The sequence below is a fragment of the Dendrobium catenatum genome, unplaced genomic scaffold (genome assembly GCF_001605985.2).
Source record: "Dendrobium catenatum unplaced genomic scaffold, ASM160598v2 fragScaff_scaffold_908, whole genome shotgun sequence".
Classification (NCBI taxonomy): domain Eukaryota; kingdom Viridiplantae; phylum Streptophyta; class Magnoliopsida; order Asparagales; family Orchidaceae; genus Dendrobium; species Dendrobium catenatum.
This window is the reverse complement of record NW_021319370.1, coordinates 1111710-1124730: the sequence shown is the minus strand read 5'-3', so window position 1 is coordinate 1124730 and position 13021 is coordinate 1111710. Positions and strand designations below refer to the sequence as shown.

The following is a 13021-nucleotide window of genomic DNA, read 5'->3' as shown; positions in this document are numbered from 1 at the left end:
GGGTTCGGGTTGACCCGAACCCGAAGCGGGTCGGGTTCGGGTCCAGGAAATTGACCCATTTGTAAAAACGGGTCGGGTTGACCCGAACCCGAACAGTGCCTGGTCAATTTCGGGTTTGACCCGAACCCGACCCGTGACCCAAAAGTGACACCCCTAGAATCTGAGTAAGTCTTTATGTATAGGAGTTTGATTTTGACTATTGTGACCTGAGAAGTTTCTACAAATTTTCTAGCAGATGAATTGAGCTAAGTCTTTGGAAATGCAACACTTAAACGCCAATTGTCAGAACTCTGATAGCTTAATGGAGATGAATCTTAATCCTAGAATAGGTTAAAATGCTCAAAAGATGGGACCTGAGGAATTGAATTTCATCTTTGAGACCAATTTGAAACTTTAAATACATGTATTTTCGTTATAAATGTTAATACCATTCAAAATTTAAACAAAAAGAGAACCATGTTAACAAATATTTAGCACCATTAGCGTAAATCTCTTTAAAGACCAAAAACCAAAGTTTGGTGATCATAGTAAAATCTCCTAAGGCGCTAGGAAGTTAAGGATTCTAAAAAATACAGAACTATGTGAAGTTTGGTCCAAACCTCAATGACTTCCTTGATGTTTACCCAAATTATAATTTGTTTGATTATTTGCTTGGCATTTAGCAATATTTACAAATATTGCCTAAGACTTGAGAAACAACTTGGAGGCGCAGTTATGCAAGACTAGAGTTTACTTGCCATTATACTTGGTCTTCAATTGCATGACTGAATGTTTTGTTTTCTCCACAAAAAGCCTATTTTATTATGAATTTCAAAATAAATGTTTAGTCCATATGATTTATAGTGTTTGTACTCATCAAAATAACACGGGGTCAACAGAGTTGGTATGTAACTTTGAAAATTTTGATGGCTTTGTTCTATGTAAAAGTTGAAATAATCTAAAGGCAGCAGTATTATTTACTGATTATGATTATTTGCTTCCAGCAATACAACATTCCTGTTTGCTGGAAATTTCTCTGCAGATGATTTGGAAGGTGATGAAGATTTTCGAAGCAGTCCATACACTGGTACCACAGATTGTTCTCCACATGAAGCGGGTGGTGTTTCTGAAGTGCTTCTTGGCTCTGAAGGCCGTCGAATGGATGCACATCACCATGCATTGGAGCATGTAGAGAATGAGATAGAGATGGAAGATGCACTTACAATATCTCCTGATGAGAGATCTATTGGAGGCGGTTCTTCCTATAGTCTTCCTGATCAGGAGAATTGCAGGGTTTTTGAATCTACATGTGGGAATCAAAATGAGCTCTTACTTCTACGGGAAGGTTCTCCTCCTCTTCCTTTAGATCCTTCACTTGCTACACCGCCATTGCCTCCTTCACCGCCTCCCCCTACACCTCCACCTCCATCATCACCCCCACCCATGCCACCACCAAAATCACCTCCTACAATACCACTTCCATTAGAACTATCTGCAGTAATATCTCTCACTCAGTCACAAATGCCATCGTCTTCTTGTCCATATAGATGTAATCCTTCCCTTCGGAAGGAATATTGCAGGATGGAAAATGTAAGTTTTTGAACCGGATGCTTCTAAACATATTGTGTTGTTCCATGCCTATGGTTGCTTTAACCACATCTTCCTCGTACAGGACAAGAAGTTACTTCAGCCAATTGGCAAGAATGCCACTGAAGTTTCAACTGTTGAATTGAAAAATGATTCCGTTGTGCAACAATCTCCTATTTTTTTGGCAACTGGAATTAACAATACAGAGTTCATGTTTGGCATTACATCTTCCTTACCATTTGAAATTGCACATGACAGGCATTTAACGCATGAAGTTTCCCACTCCAGTAAATTGTTTCAACAATGCGGTGAAACTATCCAGCAGATGCCTTCAGATTCTGCTCTGCCAGCACTGAGGATCCTAAATCATCCACTTCTAAGTTCTCAAATGTTATCAGATCCTCTTTCTCATGGGAATTCCATTTGCCAACACCATTTACAGCAAAAATATAGTCCTTACACCTCAACATTTCCATTTGGTCAAAGGAAATATGGTGCTGAGGAGCAATGGATGTCACATTGTAGTGATGTTGATCAGGATAATTATGATGCTTGGAACATAGGAAGGAAAATATCATCATGTATTAGTGCACCTTCTGTTCAAGATGGTATGTGTCACCACATATATGCAATATATGTTCAGGAATGTGCAATACCTTTCCACATTCCTGTAAATAGATGAACTTTATGAGATGTTAGAATCTATTTATTGAAGGTGTTAACTAGAATGTTCCTCCTCATATAGGGTAACCAAGTGATCTGTCGTTTCTGTTGCAGGCTGTTGCAGATTAAATATGGAAAGAACTTCTACTTCCATTGATTTTCATCATCCTCCACATTATTCAGCACCATCTCAAGCTTCATTGACAGGTGGCCTTAATTGTTTATTGCTGCTTTGCTAATATGCTATATATTTGCTTGTCATACAATTTTTGACACATAGTGGTGGACTTTTGTTTTTTCAGGTGATAGTATTCACAATTTTACTGGTATAGATTTTTGGAGGCCCACATAAATGTATTTATTGTTTGTCCAAGGGGTCTGGTATGTACTTTATTTTCCTCTTGGTTATTAATACACACTTCTTTTCCCCTATTACTTATAGCGGAAGTTTAACTTTATTCTATTTGTCAGCTATAGAAATTCACAGGATTTTGAATTGAACTACAAAAATCGCTTACTCTTTCAGGTTTATGGGAGATTCAAAGTTTTGTAAATTTATATTGTGGTTGATTTCTTGATGATACCCAAAGTTTCGCTGATAGATGAAGAGAGAGGCATTTGGTTTTTTCAGGAATTTGTAAATTGCAGTTTTTACTGATCTTATACAACAACAGATTTTTCAGCAATAAATGTAAGGCAATGTAAATTGGAGAACTGAAAATTTGCAATAACATTTTCTTTATCAATTGAATTTCTAATCCTACTGAAAACCTTCAACTTCATATGTTTTAGATGAATTTATTTTCAAGTCTAAGCATGAACTTCAGAAATATCATACTCATTTTAATTATTTTCATCTGCATTATTCCAATAGAAATGTGGTTAGCTTTTTGAATTCTCTATTAAAAATATTGATGGACACTCGTTTGATTAATAGTCCATGATTGATAGCTTGTTGGATGCTTTCAGTTTGGAACTGAACTTGTTTAGTCGGTAATTGACAACTTAAGACCATAGAAGGCTATTGAATGTGCATGGGCGTAGGCAATTAGTCCTTCAGGTATGTTTTTTATTTTTCAGCTTGTTAACAAGTATTGCAATAATTCAGTTACTCGTTTAAGTAGCACTGTTATGCAAAGCTTTTGGCACATAGCATGCTTGCATGATGCATGTCAAGCATTTCATGTGTCGTTTGCTCTTACATTGAAATTCCTTGAGCAATAATAGGTCTGTGTCTTTAGCTGCTGCTTTTATGCTTCAACTTTATATAGTGAAAGAGAACTTGAAATAGAAGATGATTTTATAGATTTACTCTATGATAATTGCCATCCTCATTTTTTACCATTTAAATGCACTTCATATAGGTGGAAAGTTATGCAAACAACTATATTTAAGAGGAGTGTGCTCTTATAAGGAATTCTTATTATTGCATTTCTAACATTTTTAGCCTTTTATTTTTTATTTTCTTGAATTGGAACTATGGAGAAGCACTATCTAATTTAAGGGTGTTTTTTTCTTGCATTACTCAACTCAGCATCCTTTCAAGGTTCAAAAACCTAAGTCAATTCTAGAAGTTCAAGCATTTCTCAACTCAGCTAGTCAAAAATCTAGTTATTGTATTGCATTTGTCCGTGAATCTTATTATTGAAGCGGGTTTCCTCTAATGGTTCATAAACTTGTATCAATTCTAGAAGTTCAATCCTTTGTAAACACCAATTAAGAGTTTAATTATTGAATTGAGTTAGTCTATGAATATTATTATTCTGATGATCTAGGTTCTAAACATTAGTTATTTAGGTTCTAAACATGAATTATTGATTATAATCATTCATTATTAATTGAGCTTTTGTTGAACCTAAATTTTAATAATACTCAAGTCTCCACATAGTTAACTTTGATATATATATATATATTCACACAAAATACTAGTTTTGTTACCATTATTGGCAATGTCATCTGATTATGGGACTTCTATGGTACTATTTTGAGAAAGATGTATGATCTATGCTGTCATTGGAAATTGAAGCCCCTAAATTAGTCATGTGTTTATTTTTCACATGTTGAATATTCAAGAGATTTTTGTTAAGCATGTTCATCTTCTCTTCCAACATGGAAAAAGATTTCAAGAAAGAAAATTTGAACAACTCTCTAAGAGGGGAGCTTTTCAATTTTAGGGGAGTTGATGCACTGCAAGATTTCAACATTTTTTAATTACTTCAAGGCCTTTAACTATTGATTTTCTTTATTTCGAATTAGATGTAATTTTAAGAATTTGCTTATTATTTAAGTTTGAATTTAAATTTGTGATCCTATTTCTATAAAAAACTTGTTGCTGCTACTTTGATATTGAATGAATTGAATTTTAAAATATTGCTGTTCTTTATTCTCTCTCCTCTAGCTTTCTTTCTCCAAATCAAGTTTCTCTTCACTTATGTCCCTTTCCATTTTACATCACTATTTCTATAAAAAACTTGTTGCTGCTACTTTGATATTGAATGAATTGAATTTTAAAATATTGCTGTTCTTTATTCTCTCTCCTCTAGCTTTCTTTCTCCAAATCAAGTTTCTCTTCCTTATGTCCCTTTCTCTCTCCCATCTTTCAAAATACAAATTCTTCTCTTCTTTATTTATCCTATTCCAAGAATAGAAAGTGCAATATTTCTTCAGTCTTAAATATAAGATACAAGATTCTTCTCTCTCTCATACATCTCAAGGCTATGTTTATATTTTTCTTTCTTGGTGTAAATCCCAATTACTTGAAATCAGGGAGAAATCAAGCAAATTAGAGGCTTTCAAGCAAGGAAGAGCAGAGAAGATCAAGAAGTGATCAAGGGTCCATTATTAAATTGGCATATAGATTTATTCTTCTTCTATGCCAAAGATAACATCTTTTGGGGCCTTACTATTGTACACCCATGACTACTTGTGTAGGTATTCGTTCATAGGTGTCTTGTTGGTTATGTTTCGGTTGAGCGGAAAGAATACTCTCTCCTCTCCCAAAACAGCCTGTTTGAGGGACTTGTCAGGTGCTGGGAAGGAGCTTAACACTGGAGCATGGCGAACCAACTTCAGCCATCACCTGCATCAAAATTTTAAGAACTTGCTTATTATTTAAGTTTGCATTTAAATTTGTGATCCTATTTTTATAAAAAAAAAACTTGTTGCTGCTACTTTGATATTGAATGAATTGAATTTTAAAATATTGCTGTTCTTTATTCTCTCTCCTCTTGCTTTCTTTCTCCAAATCAAGTTTCTCTTCACTTATGTCCCTTTCTCTCTCCCATCTTTCATAATACAAATTCTTCTCTTCTTTATTTATCCTATACCAAGAATAGAAAATGCAATATTCCTTCAGTCTTAAATATAAGATACAAGATCCTTCTCTCTCTCATACATCTCAAGGCTATGTTTATATTTTTCTTTCTTAGTGTGAATCCCAATTACTTGAAATCAAGGAGAAATCAAGCAAAATAGAGGCTTTCAAGCAAGGAAGAGCAGAGAAGATCAAGAAGGGATCAAGGGTCCGTTATTAAATTGACATATAGATTTATTCTTCTTCTATGTCCAAGATAACATCTTTAGGGACTTTACTATCGTACAACCATTACTACCTGTGTAGGTATTCGTTCATAGGTGTCTTGCAAGTTATGTTCCGGTTGAGCGGAAGGAGTACTCTCTTCTCTCTCTAAATTGCCTGTTTGAGGGATTCGTCAGGTGCTGGAAAGGAGCTTAACATTGGAGCATGGCTAACTAGCTTCAACCATCACTTCCAAGCGATCACCCTTCTCGATGAGGGCGACCTTAGAAGTTCCCATCTTAGTTAGAAAAATCTTTATCTATCCCGACCATAGTCAAAGTCCCCCATGCAAACCACGTCAACGACCAAGCTAACAACATCCATCTCTCCCACAAGACTTCCCTAGCAGTCAGATTGACCTCAGGAATGCATCAAGATGCTACTCACCCCTCTCACCTCAACAGGGCGACCTCAAACTGGTTTCCTGCTATACACCGGCCTAACCTCTGAACTGCATCCAGATACTGCTCGCCATTTCACCTCAATAGGGCGACCCCCGACTGGCTTCCTACCGACGCTGATTCGATCCGCAAGTCTATCCTACTCGCTCCCCCTTTCACAATATTCACCATTTCAGTCAGCATGGACAGTTGAGCTACGTCGAAGACGGATAAGACAACTATTGTATCTCGTGCATATCCATGGTAACTCCCTAAGCCCTACAAGAAGAGAAAGAGTCGGGAGGGGGGCACAGACAGCTAGAGGAGAGAAGAAGAGAGAGCAAAGGATATCTACATCTCTCTTAGATTTATCTCTCTTTTTAACTCACACCTTTGATGATTGTTGAAAACCTTGAAGAAAGATATCTTGAATTCCTACATTCCTCCCTCATTGCGGTCCCTCCTTGGCAGCTGCTCCTCCACTGCAGCCTTGCTTCCTCCTCCGGACTGAGAGCCAATAGCTCTCTAGCTGCCCACCTACACCACAACCTTGGTTCCACTACCTGACCGAGAGCCAATAGTTCTCTAGCTGCTTCTACCGAGAGAGAGAGAAGGGGGAAAAAAAATATCGGGAGAGAGGGTGAGAGAACTCATTGCTTTGAAGAAAAATAGAACTTATTTTATTATTCACCTTGAAACAAATTTAAGTCACTCTTATCTATACTAAATAACCCAAAGGGGCAAAAAAGCAAAATAACCTAAAACAAAGACTTTAAGTAAATACAGAATTAACATGTTAAATAACAACCAACATCTAACAAGGAGAAAGACATGCTATGCTATTTTCCTTTTTTCTTGGCTTAAGCTCTGCAGTATAGAGCCATCACATCTATTATTCTTGTATATCTAGCTTGGATGATTAAGGTTTTATCTCAATCCATATCCTCTCTTACTATCTCCCTTTTCTTCTTGTATTCCGACTTTATCACCTTCACCCTCAGGCTTTTGGTCTATTGGTGGCGATAAGTATGGCCCGAAATCCTCCACCATACAAAACATGATTCAACAACTATCTTATGTAAAATGTTGGAGGAAGAATTTATTTATTTATGTAATTTGATTTTGTACCATTCTTTAATGTTAATTCCATTTTGTGGTCATAAATATCATATGCATGAGCTTCCTTTATTTCTTGGCGTGCTAAGGAGTGAAGTACTAATGGACAATGATTGTGCCTAAAGTAGCTGTCAATTTATAATGGTAGCCTGGTGGGTCAATGAGGCTACTATTGCTGATGATAAGTGATGGAAGCAAAATTAACGGTGGAGATAAAAAAAATTATTTAAGACATTGACCACGTATTGGTGCCGCCTCCTTTCAAATTGGTGTTGAAATAAAAAAATTTATTTCATCTACAGCTTGGGTTCTGTTGACTTAAAATTTTTGTTTTTAAGTGCTTCACTCATTTTTTCTTTCTTTTTAAATAAACTGTCAAAACTAATTGCTATCATATCTTGTTTTTCATTGAATATACCATGCTTTGTGTTGAATATGCAGCTGGAGCAGTGTGAGGTACTTTGAATTTTATTCTTTCAATCATGTTTAGTCTTGTTGACAATTGAGATTATTCATTATTCTCCTTTTTTTTGCTAGAAGATCTTTTCCATTGATTGCTTGTGTTTGTTAATCTTTTCTGGTGCGGTATTCGATTGTTTATAAGTTTATTGAGTAATGAGTGTCGAGCGTGCGTGTTTGAATGCTTCAAGAGGACACCGAAGTCCAAACTATGTCTTTGAAAAGTTAATTTATATCATCTAAAGCTAATCCTTTTGTTATTGTTTCTTTTGCGATGCTCATGTACCTTCTATGTTGAAACTGACGATTAAAGTATCGGAATATATAATGGTGCTGCAGAATTCTCCCTCCCTCTTTCCTTTTTTTACTTGTAAATATCAGCTTTCTTTTCTTTCTTTTTTTTTGGTACAGAGTTAAATTCTCTGAAAATAGTCCATATATCTTTCAAAGTTCCATTGTAGCATCTATAAAGATCAATTAGTTTCGATTTTAAAGTCTTTGAAAGTGACTGGAATTGGGTTCCCAAACTAAATTCAGTTTTTATTTGGTAGAAAGGGAAGTCTATTTCTATGTTTGGATGGAGTCTCTAAATGCTCATGCAAAACAAACAAACTGCTAGTATTGAAACAAAATGGACCTAATTGTCTCTGGCTTAGGTAGACAGTATGTTTCAATAGTTGAAGTTCTAAATTTTAATTTTTCTTTTGATTTCAGTGCATTGAGATTGTCTAGAGAAAACCTGCAATTGAACAAAATCTGATAAAAGAATGTTATTTTTCATTCTAGCCATGTTTATGAGATAGCAATAGCATTTCCATTTTCAAGCTTTTAGGTTATCTTGCTAGCTTTTATTTGGCTTCTAATGGGGATCTCTGAAATCTAAGGATAAAATTACATCTTTTAGCTCTGTTCGGTATACTTTTCCAAAGCATAAACTGAAAGATTTTCAAATATTTTTGTGGTTAATTTGATAGAGCTTTTAACTTTGGATATTCATAGATAGTTGCTCTTTGTTTCGATTAGTTAATTTTATTATCTAATTGTTATTTTATTTTCCTCTCTAACCGTTTTTAGGCCTTTTGTGAAATTTTGAAGCTGAATAACATAACACATTGTTTTTGGGCATGTTATGTTTAGGTTTCGTTTGTGACAGTTTTCTTACTGCTTGTTGAAGCAGTTTTTTAGTGCAAAAATTAAAACTTTTGTACTAAAAAACTGCTTTAAGAATTAGTAAAAAAGCCGTCTGAAACGAATACAAGATGAGAAATGACTGCAGCAATAGATTGAAGATGTAACTGTGGATGAGATTCGAAATTAAATTGCCCCATTGGCTTTTGTCGATCAGGAAATTCTATTTCTATCCTCTATAATTCGAGCCCAATTCGACTCGTTTGCAACCCTAAGTAGTAGTATTCAGTATTTGGATAAAATTTTATAAATATGAATGAAACTATTCTAATTTTGATTAGTTTGGTTCGTTTGTTAAAGCATTGGCGCAGTTATTTGTTATAATTTTGACTTTCTTTGATTTTGGTTATTGATTTGATTTTTTTTTATAAAATCTATCAAACAAAAATAAATTAATCTCTTCCAAGATTAAATTAACAAATCATATATATACTGTAAATAAGCAAGTTATATAAATTATAAATATGAATATTATTTATTTTTTTATTTATCAAAATTATTAATTTTAAAATTAGTTATAGTCTTATTCATCTAAATTTTAACCTGGCCGAGTAACCAATGTATGCTCTGTTTCAGATTAATTTCGAATATCATTTGAGTGATTTAATTATTATTAGCACCATTATTTTTAATTTTAAAACTAAAATTATTTTATTTAGTTAATTTTTCAGCAAAATTACCAAATTAAACGCCCGATTTAGAAGGTTTCATTTGAGACAGCTTTTTCGTAACTTTTTAAATCAGTTTTTTTGTAAAAAAATTTTGTATTAAAAAATTATTTTTAAAAACAGTAAGAAAGTTATTCTAAATGAAATTTAAATTTTAAAAATTTCCATTAAAAGATTAAAACTTTATTTTTGCATAATAAATAAATAAATATAAAGTTCTTGTTATGTATAGACATTTATATAATTTCTATTTACGAGCAATTAAATGAGCCTTTAGTGGAAGTTCTAAAAACATGCAACACTAATGAGATTATGAGAATAAATTTTATCTCATCTTTAAAAATAAATTAAAAAAAAAACACCATTAGCAAAAACAATTCTACAGTACTATAAATTTACCTAACATTTACGTTCGGTACTTCACAGTACTGAGCAGTATTGAGCTCGATACTGTGAAGTACTGAGTACCGAGTAGTACTGAGCTAGGTGATGAGCAGTACCGAGCTCGGTATTGTTTGGTACTGCTCAGTATCGAGCTCAGTACCGAGTAGGAGGTGATGTGGCGCATTTTCATTGAGCTCCGAACACGTCTGGTGTCCGAACCCAATAATTTGCCTCCACTTGGGCAGATAATAGACCAACGTCCCTTTAAAGTGCAATGAAGGTCGCAAATCTAGATCACAGACATTATTATTATTTTTTTAGGTCTAAGACATTGTTGATCACCCCTTAACTTTGTGATTTGAAGCCTTGCTCAACAAACTTTAGCGTTTCCATTTTTGCCAAAATGTGAAGGCTCACTTAATTGAAAAAATATTTATTTAAATAGCTAATTTATTACATTTTATCATGTGATTGGATCTTCGAATTATTACATGATTTAATGATGATTTTATTTTTACAATCAATATGAGAAATTAATTTAAATAAATTTTGATCAAAATTCGGAAAAACAAAAAAAAATCCATAACATTTTCACCTTCTATTAAAAACAAAAGATATTTCAAAAGCTCAAAATGTTGCATCAAAACCAACCTTTATATTGCTTTCTTCTTCTGAAGAGATTTTCAATAATAGTGAGTAATTATTTTGTGCGGATGCTGAACGTCGTTCAGAGATCAACCAGAATGCGTCACGTCACCCCTTCATACTGCTGACATAGTGCTGACATAGTGTATTTTGATTGTTCTCCGGACGATAAATTATCGTTCAGCATCCGTTCAGAATAATTTCTCTTCCATAGCATAGCAGAGAAGATCAAACAGGCTACTTGATTTTTAATTTTCAGCATTAAAAAAATTTACCAAAATAAAAATAAAAAATGGCATCTCCTCTGCAAATGGAAATACATCTAATTGGACAATAATAGATATGAACTCTCAAATTTAGATCAGAAATTTTTTTCTATCTGATATTTCTACACAGATACATTGATGATACTTAATCAGCAACAACACAGCAAGGACTCAGTCACTCAGAATTTCCATGGAAATAAAAAAAATCACATCCATCAAAAGAAAAAAACAGATCAGATTTGGTCCCATCTTCCTCTATCTTTCCATGGAAATCAAAAATCTTCTTCTAATCTTGGCAAAGAAAGAAGCAACAAAAGTAATCGAAACAACTACCAGTGCAATCGTAGCAACAAGAACAACTGAATCAAAGAAAATGCCGAAATCAAATCAAGCAGAACCAAAAAAAAAAAAGTAAAAAGATGAAAAGAGAACATACCATTCATTAATGGCGTCGTCTTGCGGATCATCAATTGTTGACATCCTTTGAGAGGTTGGAGGATCCATCCCTGTTTATCAATCTTCTCTTCCCTTCCCTTCTCTTTCTTAGAGACGGAAGAAAGACGAAGAAGCTGTGAAGAAAGAGAGAAGCAGTGAGAAAAAAGGGCAGTGAAAGCCAGAAAGGGTTGATTCCACTCTGCGCTTTCTTATAGTTTTTTTTTCTTTGGGAGCTATTTGAGGAAGGTTACTTCCACTATACATTAATTGCAAAACCAAATTTTTAGAACCATTAGGGGGAATTGTGAAAATATCATTTTGCACTTAAGTTGTAGGTTTTAACTTAAATTTATAAAATAAAAGGTGCGAAGTGCAAAAAGCTCCACTTTATCACTTTAAATTTTGAATCTTGGAATTCTCAAGTAGGGGTGTCAATTTCAGGTAACGGGTCGGGTTCGGGTCAAACCTGAAATTGACAAGGCATTATTCGGGTTTGGGTCGACCCGGCCCGTTTTTGCAAACGGGTCAATTTTCTAGACCCGAACCCGACCCGCTTCGGGTTCGGGTCAACCTGACCCCACTTGTTTCAGTCGTGGCAGCGGGCAGGCGGGGGTGGCGCACTGGCGGAACGCGTTAGGGCAGACCAGCAAAAGCGGGCAGCTCCGCAGGCCCGTAGCGGTCGTGTGCGGCAGCTGGGTACCGCGGGCGCGAGTGTGAGGGCCCGCGACAACGGAGCAGACGGCCAAGCGACAACAGGGCTGTGGTCGCGCGAGGGCCCGCGACAACAAGTCAGGCGGCAGGCGGTCGACTGCGCGACGCGGGGCTGACGTGATGACGCGGGGCCGACAGCCGGGTTTATGTGTTATTCCGGGTCAATTCGGTTCATTCCCGGGTTTCCGGGTCAACCCGAACCCGACCCGATTTTGCAAACGGGTCGATTTTTCAGACTCGAACCCGACCCGCTTCGGGTTCGGATCAACCCAAACCCGAAATTTTCGAATCGGGTTCGGGTCGGATTTTCAGGTCAGGTCCAATATTGACAGCTCTATTCTCAAGCGGGCACAGTTGCATAAAAGGCCTTGTTATTATATAAATCATGCAAAAGGGTCTTTTTCTGTTTCTGAAATTGAATATATATATTTATATATCAAATATTCTAATATTTTAAATAGGAGCATAATTAATACGTAATTAAGCAAAAGAAACTTGATTATTATATAATTTAAAAAGGAGAAAAAACCAAATAACTTGAGTTTTTTATAGAAAATATAATTAATTAAAAAAAATGTCAAATTATTTAAACATACTCTTTTAAAAATTTGGTCCATAAAATATATCATGAAGGCTATAAAATTCTACTACATATTTAAATTTCAAATTTAAGATATAAATAAATCACATAATTTTTTAAAAATGTTATAAGATTTTAAAATCATCTTATGGTTAGAAATTCTTGATGCAATTTTTTCAATATAATTTATCACAATATCAGAAATTTAATATTTCATGAATTTAAGTCTTAAAAAAACAAATTTTGTAGATCTAATTTTCATAGCTTAGCAACAAAGGAGAGAAACACTCAATTAATATTTATAAAAATTATGTCAATAGATCATAATAAAATTTATATTAAGATGGGCTTCAAAATCATTATATATTTTGTAATATTATATT

The 13021-nt window shown here is 34.7% G+C and overlaps 1 protein-coding gene and 1 long non-coding RNA gene across 5 annotated transcripts in view; one reads left to right on the top strand and one right to left on the bottom strand.

The window, feature by feature from the left end:
• LOC110112621 (ENHANCER OF AG-4 protein 2) overlaps positions 1 to 3011 on the top strand; it is a 23733-nt gene extending 20722 nt beyond the window's left edge. For all 4 annotated transcript variants that reach the window (XM_020844914.2, XM_020844925.2, XM_020844909.2 and 1 more), the window contains exons 7-11: positions 984 to 1569; positions 1652 to 2174; positions 2344 to 2436; positions 2532 to 2610; positions 2756 to 3011. In XM_020844914.2, the coding sequence (XP_020700573.1) occupies positions 984 to 1569; positions 1652 to 2174; positions 2344 to 2436; positions 2532 to 2581 (1252 nt within the window). In that variant the 3' untranslated portion in view covers positions 2582 to 2610; positions 2756 to 3011. The remainder of the gene's footprint in view (positions 1 to 983; positions 1570 to 1651; positions 2175 to 2343; positions 2437 to 2531; positions 2611 to 2755) is intronic.
• Positions 3012 to 10944: 7933 nt separating this feature from the next.
• Positions 10945 to 11567, bottom strand: LOC110112616. Its single transcript, XR_002305047.2, has 2 exons — positions 11349 to 11567; positions 10945 to 11271 (listed from the first exon to the last, which is right to left on the bottom strand). It is a non-coding gene; the product is annotated as an uncharacterized LOC110112616 (long non-coding RNA).
• Between the last annotated feature and the right edge of the window lie 1454 nt (positions 11568 to 13021).